This window comes from Vidua chalybeata, chromosome 7, assembly GCF_026979565.1.
Source record: "Vidua chalybeata isolate OUT-0048 chromosome 7, bVidCha1 merged haplotype, whole genome shotgun sequence".
In the NCBI taxonomy this organism is placed as follows: Eukaryota; Metazoa; Chordata; class Aves; order Passeriformes; family Viduidae; genus Vidua; species Vidua chalybeata.
In genome coordinates this window covers 17130870-17143417 of record NC_071536.1, presented here as the reverse complement: position 1 = coordinate 17143417, position 12548 = coordinate 17130870, and the positions used below count along the sequence as shown (strand labels likewise).

Sequence of the window (12548 nt, the reverse complement as noted above, 5' to 3'; positions counted from 1 at the left end):
GTGGTGACTTACATTTCACCTATTTAGTATAATCGGTCTGAACTAGTTGAGAGAGTAGTCTTGAACAGTTGTAACAGTGGCTGGTGTTTGTAGTTTATGTAAGGATTAATTAAGACAGCAAGTCGTAAATCATTAATAGAGTAAAACAAACTGTGGCATCACACAAAGAGCCGTCACACTTAAAAATATTGAAAGTATTTTTAAAGTACTTATTTCTAATTGGCTGGCCCCACTAGAGCGCCTCGGTGGCTTGGCTGGCAGCTGGCTCGGCCGCGTGAAGCCACCTTTAGATGGAAGCGCAGCCGCTTTGAGGAGGCGATGTACAAAGAGGGGCTCTTGGCCATCTTGTTTCAGATCAAATCCTGCATATGAAAACCTCGGTGAGGTTAACATTTATTTATTGGCTGGGTATCTATCGTGCATATTATTTCAGTGGAGTATTTTATTTTCTTTTTTTTTTTTTTTTTTTTTTTCCGATTACACTCTGGCTATCCAAAATAGAAAAGAAATTAGAAGCTTAGAAGGCAAAAAAATTAGAAACCCTCTGATAGTGCTAATTTCATTAGGGTCTCCATAGCAATCTGCGCAGCAGCTGCCGCCTCCTTTGTTATTTTTATACTGTTGTCTTTATACTAACCATAAATCAATTTTTAGACATCTTTGGAAGGCCGAGATTTTCCTCTTGTGGTTTTTTTGTGTTTTTTTTTTTTTTTTTCTCTCTCATAAATATAAACTTTGAAAGAAAATTGACAATCAGATACACACAGCCGAAGGGAGACGCTGAGACGGGGTGCGGGCAGTGGCTGGGCGGTGCCGCCGCACTCCCCCGGCGCCCGGCAAGGACAGTCCCACCCGACCTGACCGCGGTAGGGGGGCACCGCCACTTCTCCCTGCCAGAAACAGGCCAGTTAACACGGGGAAGAAAAAAATAAAGTAACAAGAAGATAAAAAAATAGGAAAAAGAAAGGGAATGATGCTCTGAACCCCGGTGTTTCCTCCTCTCTAGTTACACGGCTGTATTGAACTCGCTGGATTTACAGAGATCCTTCTTTTGTAAACGCTGTGATTAAAGTCTCTTCCTGACAGTACATATCGCTCTGAGAAGACTATTCTTATCTCTTTCTAAAAGAGTCGAGTTAAATATTAATCCAAACTTCTATATTCCCCACCAAAGCATCTGATGCATCGCTTTCCAGTTTGACAAACACTGCAGCTCCTACTCCACCCTCTAATGACAGACCTGGCATTCCTATTGTGAGAAATATTTTGCTACCTCCCATCCTGGTCAATACAGACAAGTTTTCTTTTATTTGTTCTTCTTTTCTTTCCCATCCCTGCTTTCTTCCTCGCCATTTGGTATTTATGTTCAGCTGAGCACTAATGATTCAAAATATTACTTAGGGTTTTGTTTTCCCCTCTGTGAGATTTCAGCAATGCTGTGCTACAGTGAAAAGTGTATCTTTTGTTAAATTTCACTTTTAACCAAGCAAATTTGGATATATGTGTTACAGATCTGTAAACAAAACAGAACAGAATAAACTTCTTTGTTTGGAGACATATTTTAACCCTTTTAAGCCCTAAAATTGTATTCTATGGAAGCTTTCACACAAATTGTGACTTAGAACAACACAAAAAGTAATGCTAGACACCACTTGTGATTTATACTTCTGTAATATGCCATAAATATATACATATATTTGTCTCTCCAAAACTTTCTGCAATGTGCCCACAAACAAAATTGTCCATGTAGGTTTTTTGTGTGTTCTTGAAACACAATATATTTTGCATCACCTGCTTCTATCTGTGAAATAGCAAGGCACCACCATTTCTGCAGGACACCCAGTGTCCTTTTCCCTTTTGCTTTGTGCTCTGTAGGCTGTTAGTCAAACAGTGTCTGCCCTGACTTACACTATTAGTCCTTCAGTAAATCTGTTAAGAAAGAAAAGGCTGTTTAGAGATCTGGGGAAGGAAGGGAGTTCAGAGGAGCCCTGACCACAAACACAGTGTTACTGAGGCCCACTGCCCTGAATTACTTTCATGTTGCAGAAAGACCGGGCCAGCAGACATGGTTTCCAGTGGGGGAGGAGGAGGAGCTTGCATGAGGGAGAATCTTCTTGTAAATAAACTCACTTTCTTCTCCATGACTCTGGCAGAGGCGTCTTCTTTGTAATGCAATAGAAGTCCATGATGATAACCTAATTATTAGAAGTAATATAACTTTAGCAAGATTGCTGGCATTTTTACAATGTTTGTACAAGCATCAGCAATCTAGAGGAGAGATACACTTTGGCACAAGCCAGACTTTTTTTTGGCCCATCATTTAAAACCCACAAATTATAAACAACCCCCTTTCACACTCAACAGGAGCTCAGCTCCTTTGCAACAGCATCCGATGTGATGAACTCCAGTCACCTATTTAAAATGCAACTAGTTAGCCAAGGCCAGGCCTGGGGCTGATCTTAGCTTTGCCTTTCTTTACAAATAGGAGGCACAGCACCCCTTCCTCTCCTTCTCTGCTCTCTCTGTTTGCACCAGGCCCATAAAAAGGTCAGTGAACCAGGGCCTCTAAATGCTGGCAGTGATGTTGCACTATTTGGGATAGGGAGCTGCTGACAGCACTGGTTGAGAGGTGTCAGGGGTGCATCGAGTTTCAGTGAGGCCATGCAAGTTCTTCTCTTCAGATCAGTGGGGTTTGGGTCTTGACTTTCTGGTCTGGCCTTTACAGTAACCCACCATTTAATGGCATTCCAGCAGCTTCCCCAGTGCAAAAAGGAGCTGAGGCTTTGTGTTATCTTCATGCAGTCAGTGCAGGGCTGAGCTACCCCTTTGCATCCTGTTTCTTTTTGAGGGGGAACCCATCAGTGTCCCACTGTGCATGGCCTGGTTTGCAGCACTAGAGCAGGGGAACCTAGACAGGCACAGCCAGGGGCTTCCAGGGATGCCACAGTTTTGTAGGTGCCACTTGTGTTTGGCTGGAAAAACAAAGCCAAATGCCTCCTGCTCCATTAGCAAATACTTCCTGAGCAGACACTGCAGGCTCCCAGGCCCATGGGTAGGCCAGGGAAGGACACAGGGGCATCCCCATGGCTTCCACTATGAGACCACACCAAGGTCATCTGGGGCTGCAGGCAACCTTGTCCAAAGATGAAGAGGATGCAGCTGGCTGCATGCCCAGGAGGCAAGGGCATGCAGGGAGGAGGCTGTCTAAGAAAGAGGGAGAGCCCACCAGCATCAACTAGAAGTCCTCTGACTTTCTTGAGGGCCAGCTGGGTCTTTTGGGCTCCATGGCAAAAAACCTGAAGGCAGGATCCACCACTGGGGTGTCTGCACCCCTCCAGCCCCATGGGAAGCCCTTTGAAACAGCCTGCAGGGACATCCAAGCACTAAAAGGACTAGGACTACTTGACCAGGGGAAAAAAACAGGGTAAAGGGGATGGGACTGCTGGTCTACCACCGGGAGGGTGCCTTGCTGATAGCTGTCAGCTGAGGAGAAAGGAAAGGAGCTGCAGGTTGTGATGCCATCTTTCTATATGCCAGCCTGCTGTGCATGCCCAGAGGCCACACACAATGGCAGCCTGGCAAAGGCACGGTGTGCTGCACGGTGGTCAGGCCCAGATGCCCAGAACTCCACTGCAGACCTGCCTGGGAACAAAAGCTGGAGCTGGGCAGCAGCACAAAGAGGCTGGTGCTGCCAGGGCAGTTAGGGTCGTGGTGGTTGGCTGGGTGTCACGTGATGTTATACAGTGATGAACAAGATACCTCTGCTTTTAAAAGGTGCAAGATAAGCTGGACCAGAGCTCTGTTGGATGCAGCCACTTTCCAGGGATTGAATGGCAAGTTAATTCCTGAACAGGCAATGTCTCTCTGTTCCCATATGAGAGGCAGCAGTGGGTACCCGTGGTGCTTGCTTGGAGTGGGGCTGCCAGGGGAGTGAGAGGGCTGGCTCTATTAAGGGTCATCAATCACACAAAAAGCACTTTTTACTTGACAGTGGGTCCTCCTACTTCTCCTTGGACCTGAGCCAGCTGGGACCCAAGCAGAAACCCCATCCAGCAGAAGCAAAAAGCAGTCCCAGAGCCTGAGAGTCATGGAGTAACAGGGCGGGACTGAACCCCTTTGGTTACAGAGGCTAAGATATAAAATGGAACACAGTAAGGTATCTATGCCTGCACATCCCTAGGCCTCTGCAGATGATGCTCAGGAGCAGAGGTGAGTCTTTATGTCTCCTTTTGGAGCCCAGAGTCCTGAAGCTTTCCAAACATTCTTGGATGAATTACAGAAAGCTGCAAGGACAATAAACACAAAGCAAAGTAAAAACAGCAAGGAATTTGTACTAGACAGGATGGATGTCTTCTGGGTAAAAATACTAATGAATGTAGAATTTGAATGCTTCATTTTTTTTATTTGCTGACGTGCAGTTTTTCTTGCAACAGCTGAAGTTTTGGGAGCGGTAGGCAATCACATGCTGAGTGAGGTATACAGCCTCAGTCTTTCCTCTAAGAAACCTGGTCTGCATTTTAGGATCTTTGGGAGCAAGAAAGTCTAGACAAGACAGAAATCTTGGCTGCAAACTCATTGACACTTCTGTTGACACCTCTGGGTTATCAATATATGTCATATTTCTGTCCCAACAAATTCACAGCCATGGGACTGGAAACAGGGCTTTATGTGGCAAGGGGCCAGAGTGGAATCACTCTTCAGAGCAAATCTTTACAGAAGAAGGGATAGACTTTCCTCTTCTCTGTGTCCATATAAAGGATCTTTGTCGTTAATCCCACATACTGGGAGAACAGAGGTTCCTGCCCTGGGGCCATCTGGGAAAGGGGAACTCGTGCCAGGGAAACACTGATGGCAGAAGGAAACATCCCTTCCTGAGAGGTGTTGTGACTGCCTGAAAGGGCTGTGCTAATGCAGGAGCTGAGGATGGCTCCCCTGGAGTGCCAGAACAATTCCCCATCTCTGCCCTGGAGTCTCTGTTCATCCCTGGGTTTATTCACATTTTACAAAACAAACTCCCAAGAGTTTCCCCTCCTTCTGTAGTAGCCTTTCTCACAGGAGCCTTTGGTGGTTTGTTTGTGCTAACAGGGGCACTGCTTAAATACCCAGTGTTTGCTTACGTCCCTTCAGGATGCCCATCCACACCCTAGCTGTCCACGGATGTACATCCCCACTTACCACTGAGAACCAGCTTTGCCCAGCTGGCAGTGTTGTAGCAGCAGAGGGGTAAGGACAAGGTAATGCTTGAACCACACCTTCTGGGTCTGGGGGCTGGGGAGGGATCTGTTGGATCTCCTATGTGTCACAATAACCATATTGTGACAAGCACAGAGGGAGGAGTCCTGTTCTAGGGAGAAAGGCCACATGTCCCAGTCTCAAAGCAGTGTCTGTGGCTCAGGGCTGCCATTGCCTTCAGCACACACGCTGCTCAAGCAGCCCCCCAAAGGTGAGTGGCTGGTGTCTGCACCCAGCGGGACCCAGGGCTTTTTGGCCAGACTTTCTCCTACATCATGTCTTGGTTCCACAGCAGCTTTCTCAGGCTTTGTAGAGGCCCACATACTTCCAGAACCATGGTGACACAAGGACTCATTTGGTCCATTGTTCTCACAGAGGTTTTTGCCCCAGCAGCTTCCCTGTCATCATTTGACTACTCACACAGGCATCCCTAAACCTCCCAGCCATTCTCAAATTGTCTCTGACAGCATCATGTTCTTCACATTCTTTTTTTCTCCCACTTTTCTTCTTCCTTCTTTTGGCTTCCAAGGAGTCCTTCATCTTTCCTCTTAGACTCCTTGTAAAAAAACAGCTTCAGTCACTCTTTTTTCTATCACTGTAACTTAACTTTTTAAGTCTGAGCACTGAAATTCCTGTGTGTAGAAAAAGCCCTCCCTCAAAAGCCAGAGCATCAACAAGAGTTGTTTTGCCTGTATTTAGCCACTGATTTTTGCTTTTGTCACCCTTGAACAGTCCTGCCAAAACAAACAGGTAATGAATAGGAAACTGGTAACAGCATCCAGCTGGGTAAATGGAAAGATCGTATGTTGGTGTGAACACAGACAGCTTTTCTAGCATTTAAAACAGTCTTAGGTGTAATTAAACCAGTTGCATTCTGCAAACACAAGATTCAAGTAAAGTAGCAGCCCTGTTCTGAAGCCAATTTTCTTTCCTTCACTGGAGGCAGGAATTTTTACAGCAGGGGAGACTGAAGAGCACAGATGCTCTCCTGCATGGACAGCCATTCTCTGCTAAAGAGAAAACCTGGTGTTCCCAGGCTTCTGATTTTTCAGAAGATAACATTTTCCAAACTGTTCTGATTGCCATGGGATTGCTGAGAAAGTTTGCATCATGCAGAATGTAACACCTTCCTCAAAATGTATGTTCCCTGAAAAGTGTATTTGATTTAAACTGTTCTTCTAATTTATATCCGCATCCCCTGAAAATAGAAATTTAGGTGATCCTCCATTATTAGAGTATCTGGGCAACACAGCCCATCAGAGTGAACAAGTCTGTGCCAGGAGAACACCGAGCTTCAGGGCTCTGCGATTTCAGTGACTGCCATGTCTGTAGACTCGAAGTTCAAGCACCCTTAAGACATGATCCGTACAAAGCTAGTCTTTGTCTGCAATGGTTGTTTTCTAGGAGATGAACAATATTAGCTGGGGAGAAAGTGGGGCTGACAGGAGGCCATGTCACTGATCAGAGTCCCTGTGCAGGGAAGCGATCCTGTACCTTTGCAGCATGTGTATGCCTGTCCTAGCAATGTGTCCTCTCAGGGCCTCTGCAGGATCTGCTCTGAATTCATCAGCTGGGTATAATGGTGGAGCTGAGCTGCACAGCATAAATCTCCATGGGAAAGAGTTCATACTGAGTCAGTGAAATGGTCTGATTATGTCTCCTCATTATATCCTTTTCCTGTCACCAGTCTGGCCCTCTGAAATCCACAGGAGATCCAGTGGAATGTTTCCTTCTCTGGGGATTCCGGTTGCCTTCATGAGGTTGGCACCAAGCTCGGTCCTTGCAAAATTTGTGGCTTCTTCTTGACCACGGTAAATGGCACTTTTTCCAAGAGCTTGTAGAGCTCCTTGAGCTGTTGAGTGGAAGGCACTGGATGATGGATGAAGGCATATAAATTTCATGCTTTTATTTAAAAATAACATGTATTTTTTAATAACGCACAACCCTTGCATTTCCCAGCTGACTCCACATCCACCTACTGAGAATTAGAAGGTTGCAAGTCCAATTCAAAGCAGCATGATGTAGCCCTTCTTCGTGTTCCTTGTATGTCCAGTCCCAAGTCACCAAAGCCCAGGTGTACTCTGCCCAGCACACCCTTCTGCTGCTCTGAACTGCACTGACATGTGGTTATCAGCTGAGGCATTGGATGAAACCAATCATTACCCAAATCAAACATCAGCATGGCTCAGACTGGATGGTCAAATGCCACTTGGAGACATTTAGGGAAAGATGATCACTTTGGGAGTCCAGATTTCACCTCCTTCACCTTGTTGCTGTTTCCTGCCATTCTGGGGGATTCTGGGGGATTGAAAACCAAGAGAGAATTGGACGATTTGGCTGGGTAGAGTAACTTGGTGCTCTCTGCCAGCTGCAAACACTCAGTAAACAATGCCGAATCGCCAAGGGAAAAATAAAAGTCCATTAACAGTGTGGGTCTGTTAACGGTGAGGGGATTCATTTTTGAGAGGCTGCAGAGCACTTATCTGACTGAAGGAGACCATTAAGTGCCATGGGATGCAGTAGCAACCCGCCCCTCGTCCCAGCCTCCGGGTGTGGAGACCTGGATGTACCCGCGTGGGCTCCCAGGGAGCCTCCAGGAGCCTGGTCGGCTGCAGGGCAAGGGAGAGCGCAGACCTGTACCCGGACGGGAGCCCGGATAGCGGGAAATCGCCAGCTCACTCACCTTCTAAACTTCCGGCAAACGTCCCAAGTGTGCGGCGACTCCGTCGAGGGGGAACGGCCTAACCCGGGGGAATCCAGCTCCCCGGTCCACGCCCGGCTGCCCACCTGCAGTCCCGCGCCAGCCCCGGGCAGCCGGGCGTGGGCCGGGGAGCTGGCGGCGCCCGGGACCCCCGGCGCGGGCTCCCCCCTCCGGGCTCCCATTGGCCGCTGGGCGGGACGTGCCGCCCCGCTCCGGGGCCTATATTAGGGCAATATTGCCCCGGCGGGGCGCGGTGTTGCCCCGTGGGTCATGGACCTGGGGTACTTTGCTCTCACCTTTCCGCCAGGGCTGTGCCGCGGTGCCCCGCAGGCCCCGTTTCCCCAGCGAGGGGACGACGCCTTCCTGGCGCTGGGCACCACGGCCAGCGCCGCGTCTCCCCCGCAGGCGCTGGGGTACGCGGCCGCTGCCCCCGCGGCGCCGGGCCCCGGCTACCGGCCGTCCCGCGGAGCCGGACCGCTGGGCTTCGCTACGTCCATCCTTCCCGGGAGCGGCCGCTCGCCGCCGCCGGACCCCGAGCGCCCCTGTCCCTGCCTCGGCGCGGGCGGCGGGGGGCTGCGGCACCTCTCGCCCTGCCCCGGGGCCGCCCCCGCGCCTGGCTGCCCGGCTCCCGCGGCGGCCCCGGCGGCGCCCCGCACCTTCGAGTGGATGCGAGCGAAGCGGAGCCCGCCCGGGAGAAGTGAGTGGGGCGGCGGGGAGCGGGCGGGGACTGCTCCCATCCCGGCTCCCCACTACCCTTCTCCTGCCTCGATCCCCGCCCCGCTTCCTCCCCCTGCCTTTGCCCCCTCTGAAACGCGGTGTTTTTCGGCGTTGCAGGCGGTGCGGCGCCGTACGGGAGGGAACCTCCCGCCTGCTCCGCACGCACCAGCTTCAGCACCCGGCAGCTCACGGAGCTGGAGAAGGAGTTTCACTTCAGCCGGTACCTGTCGCGGGCTCGCCGCCTCGAGGTGGCCCGCTCGCTGCGCCTCCGCGACGCCCAGGTGAAGGTCTGGTTCCAGAACCGCCGCATGAAGCAGAAGAAGCGGGAGCGGGAGGCGCTGGCCGCCCCCGCCGCCGCGCCCGCGGCTGTCCCGGGCGGCTCCGCCTGAGGCTCCGCCGACCCCACGGAGGGGCCAGCGGGGACGTCGGGGCTGGGCTGGAAGCTGCGGCCGGCGGGACACCGGGTGTCCCTTCACGCGGGACCGCGGCTGTGCAGTTCCGCTGCTTTTTCTGTTACAACTTTATGTGCAGTTTTATTTATGAGGATTCAGGGAAAACCGCCGCCCGGAGCGGCGCTGCTCGGTGTCGGACCGGGCCGAGGCAGCGGGGGGGGGAGTGCAGCTAGGAGTTAGCGGGGAGCGCCGCTCCCCCAAGGCAGGGCAGTGAGCGGCTCTGCCAACTCCCCTGAGTTCGGGCGGAGGTGGGTGCGTGGAGGGGCTGCCCCATGCTCCCGACCCTTTCTCCATTTTGCAGTTAAAAAAACAGATCCATGGGCTCAGGCAGAGTTGGTGCAGAAAAGGAGAAACCCCGAGAAGGCAGAGCAGGGGAGAACAGGGAAACTTCCTCTTACAGGAAGGGTCAAGAATGGTCATGGCATGAATCGAAGATCCCCTTTTGAAAGAAGTGTTCTTGTCTTCTGCCCTGCCCTTTGCAAAATTGCTGCAAAAAAGGGGCTGGTTGTGCTTGTATTAATTAATTAATTAATTAATTAATTAATTCATTCATTCATTCATTCATTCCCATTTCTTTTCCTGACATGGCTGATTTAGTCAAAAATCTGTTTGTGACAGAAAAAACTGCAAGGTAAAATTTAAAAATAAATAAAGTCTTAAGAGGAGCACCTCTTCCCTTTCGAACTGCAGAAGTGCTGGGATTTCTCTTGCGGAGGCTCTGGGCAGCCCAGGACTGACCAGTGGTCACTCTGCTAACTCCCAGCTCCCCTCACATGTCTGTAGACAATATAAAGCCTCCTACAGCATCTAGGGCCAGAATCAGTTCATTTAGACCTCTCAGTCTTTATTGTATCTTATGGTTAAAAAATTGCATCACTATAAATGGGTTTGCAACAAATCTCACCACATGGAGAACCTCAAGACCTGTTGAAGCTCAGAAAGTTTGACCAAAGACTAATGCTGGCAAAAGCGCAAGAGGATTCCTGGGTCTTTTGCTTGGATACTTGCACAAAAAAAAAAAAAAGATTGGCAATGTTCCCATAGATAAAATAACAGAGCGGGCAAAAGAACCAAGTTTAGACTTTTTCCCATTTGTGCGTGGGAAAGCAAAACAGCGACGTGGAGAGGAATGACATCTGGATTTACGTGAAGGTGATTTTATTTATTTGTGGACAGGACTTTTATTTTGGACAAGCCTCTTTCTGCCCTGGATTTCTGCTGAGTGTTAGACTTTGGGGTGAAAAACCTATTATGGGTCTAGGGGAGACAGACTTCAAGGGGACCTGTGGAATGCACTGGGTCCCTGTCTGGAAGGCAGCCCCAGACACCAACAACTATTTGTCTTTGTTGGATGCTTGCTGGGTTAAATGAACACAGAGAGAAGATGAAGATGGATGTCTCAAGTAAAAAAGTCTGCAATGAAGAAGATTCTTACTCCCTATAATACTTTCCATCCTCCCAGGTGCCCTTCTGCTTAAGGCATTCTTCTGAAGATTTTCTGCTGAGGCTTTCTTCTGAAGACATCTGCTGAGGGACTGGGAAGCCACTGCTGATGGAAGCTTCAGCAGAGGTTGGTGGGAACCCTGGGAAACTACTCCCAAAAGCTGGGCAGGCAAGTTATGATGATGTTGTGGCAACAAGTCCACTGCTAAACAGGGGCAGGAGCCTACTTGGCAAAAATATGGACGTTGCCCACGGTGAACATCCGAAGGAGGGGACTTCCCAAGACAGAAGGGCTGTCACACATCATATCCTGACTGTACTGGCAAAGGACAATACTGCTAGAGGCTCGTGGTTGTGCATGCACACAGGCACATTTTTGTTCTGTACGTAGAGGTATGGTTCATGTCCCTTGGGCTGGTTCACTTCATGGCATAGACCTAAAAATTCCCAGGACTGAAGTACTCATGGGAAACTAGCTGCAACCAAAATGTGTGGTTTGCAGTTCTTCATTGAAGTAATGACACAAAAAAAGTGTTTATACTGCAGGCTGATCATTCATTAAAAAACAGGAAATAAATATTTTAGCCACCTTTTTTTTTTTTTTGAAGGTGCTACTTAAAGCAGAATAAAGCAAAATCTGGTAAAATTAATGAAAATTTGAATTAATCAAATTTGTTTTGCAAGTTGAATTTTAAAGGCAAGTACACTACTAACCAGCCCTTTTCTGCAGCTGTTTCTAAGGTCCATTTTTATGAACTCTTCTGTTACTACTCTTTCATTTGTTTTTTTCAATACTACAAATGAGCATAGACATACAGCTGGAATGACCCATTTTTCTCAGAACACGTTTCACATACAAACTTTAGAAAACAGCTGTATTTTCAGTTGCCTTCAAATTTGTCGCATGTCTATGAAGTTGCTTGTTTGTCAGCCTTTTATTTTCCTAATGATTTTGACATTTGTGCCAGGCACTTCAGGCCAGAGGAATGCTTTCTCTGCTGCTGGCACACTCTTGCACTACCAACATGGAAAGAAAGATTCTCATTGATTTCAGTGGTGCTGGATCAGACCATTAGAGCACACTAAGTCTTTTACAATGAATGTTTTTGTGACATACATTTTCCTGAATAAATAAATACATGTCCTGGCCTTGTAGCAGTGCACAGTTCTGTATCCATCAAAATGACACAGACCGAATGCACAGAGATTTGCTCTGAAATTAAGATGAAACCTTATGACTCTCTTATGGCAGTCTGAATTTGGTGGTATGAGCACAACTATATTCTGTCTTAAGAACCAGTACTTCATATTCATTGTAATTTCCGCTCACATGACAGGGCCAGTTTAATAGGATCTTTCTCTTCACAAACAGCTCTAGCTGTATGAGGATTAGTTATTGCTCCTTTGCACTATTCTGTCAGCAAGATACCCAAAGGAAGGAGCTAATGCAAGTCACGTGCCAATTCTTAAATAATTAAATCAAAATGCCTGTGATGTCCGTGGGTGCACACATGAGACAAATAAATGATAGATAAGGTCTAAGATTCGTTCATTTAAACTTAATCCCAAGAGTTGTGTCTCACACATGCTCAATTTGATGCCTAGCAGTTGGAAACAGGTTTTAGATTTGGCAGCTAGTTGTAAGAGCACAAGCTGCAGTTTTCACTGCAATCGGAACAAAATATTCCTGACTGGACTCAGTAGATACGCACCACCATATAATTTTTCACAAATTATGAAACTGCTATTTCCTGGCCTTATTTTTCCTCAGCCATCATCAGAAACCACAAAAAGACCATTCTCTTTCAGTCATATATTAAGTTTTTGCCTACTGACTGTTGCTCAAAGAGCCTCAGGCTACAAAGGGATACGAACAAAGTAATTTTTTCTGTGTTCCCATTTTGCCTCAAACAGAACAAAAATATTGATTTGGAAAGCTTCCAATAGGAAAAAAAAATTGTTAAATTACTGGTCCTAAGTGGTATATGTGAATGTAGAGATTT

General features: G+C 48.2%; 1 protein-coding gene and 2 long non-coding RNA genes across 3 annotated transcripts; 2 read left to right on the top strand and 1 right to left on the bottom strand.

The window, feature by feature from the left end:
- Window positions 1-1652: 1652 nt before the first annotated feature.
- LOC128790993 (uncharacterized) lies at window positions 1653-5271 on the bottom strand. Its single transcript, XR_008431923.1, has 3 exons — window positions 5176-5271; window positions 2131-2195; window positions 1653-1929 (listed from the first exon to the last, which is right to left on the bottom strand). It is a non-coding gene; the product is annotated as an uncharacterized LOC128790993 (long non-coding RNA).
- Window positions 5272-5343: 72 nt separating this feature from the next.
- On the top strand, window positions 5344-7662 carry LOC128790992 (uncharacterized). Its single transcript, XR_008431922.1, has 3 exons — window positions 5344-5443; window positions 6920-7043; window positions 7192-7662. It is a non-coding gene; the product is annotated as an uncharacterized LOC128790992 (long non-coding RNA).
- A 541-nt stretch (window positions 7663-8203) lies between these two features.
- HOXD1 (homeobox D1) lies at window positions 8204-9039 on the top strand. The gene is made up of 2 exons (XM_053947640.1): window positions 8204-8630; window positions 8768-9039. Exons 1-2 carry the CDS (start codon window positions 8204-8206, stop codon window positions 9037-9039), a joined length of 699 nt encoding a protein of 232 aa, XP_053803615.1.
- The last annotated feature ends 3509 nt before the right edge of the window (window positions 9040-12548 follow it).

Excerpts from the sequence above, each read along its gene's own strand:
- HOXD1 (XM_053947640.1), top strand. The coding sequence starts at position 8,204 with ATGGACCTGGGGTACTTTGCTCTCACCTTTCCGCCAGGGCTGTGCCGC. Across the intron at positions 8,631-8,767 it reads GCGGAGCCCGCCCGGGAGAA|GCGGTGCGGCGCCGTACGGG; the intron begins GTGAGTGGGGCG and ends TCGGCGTTGCAG.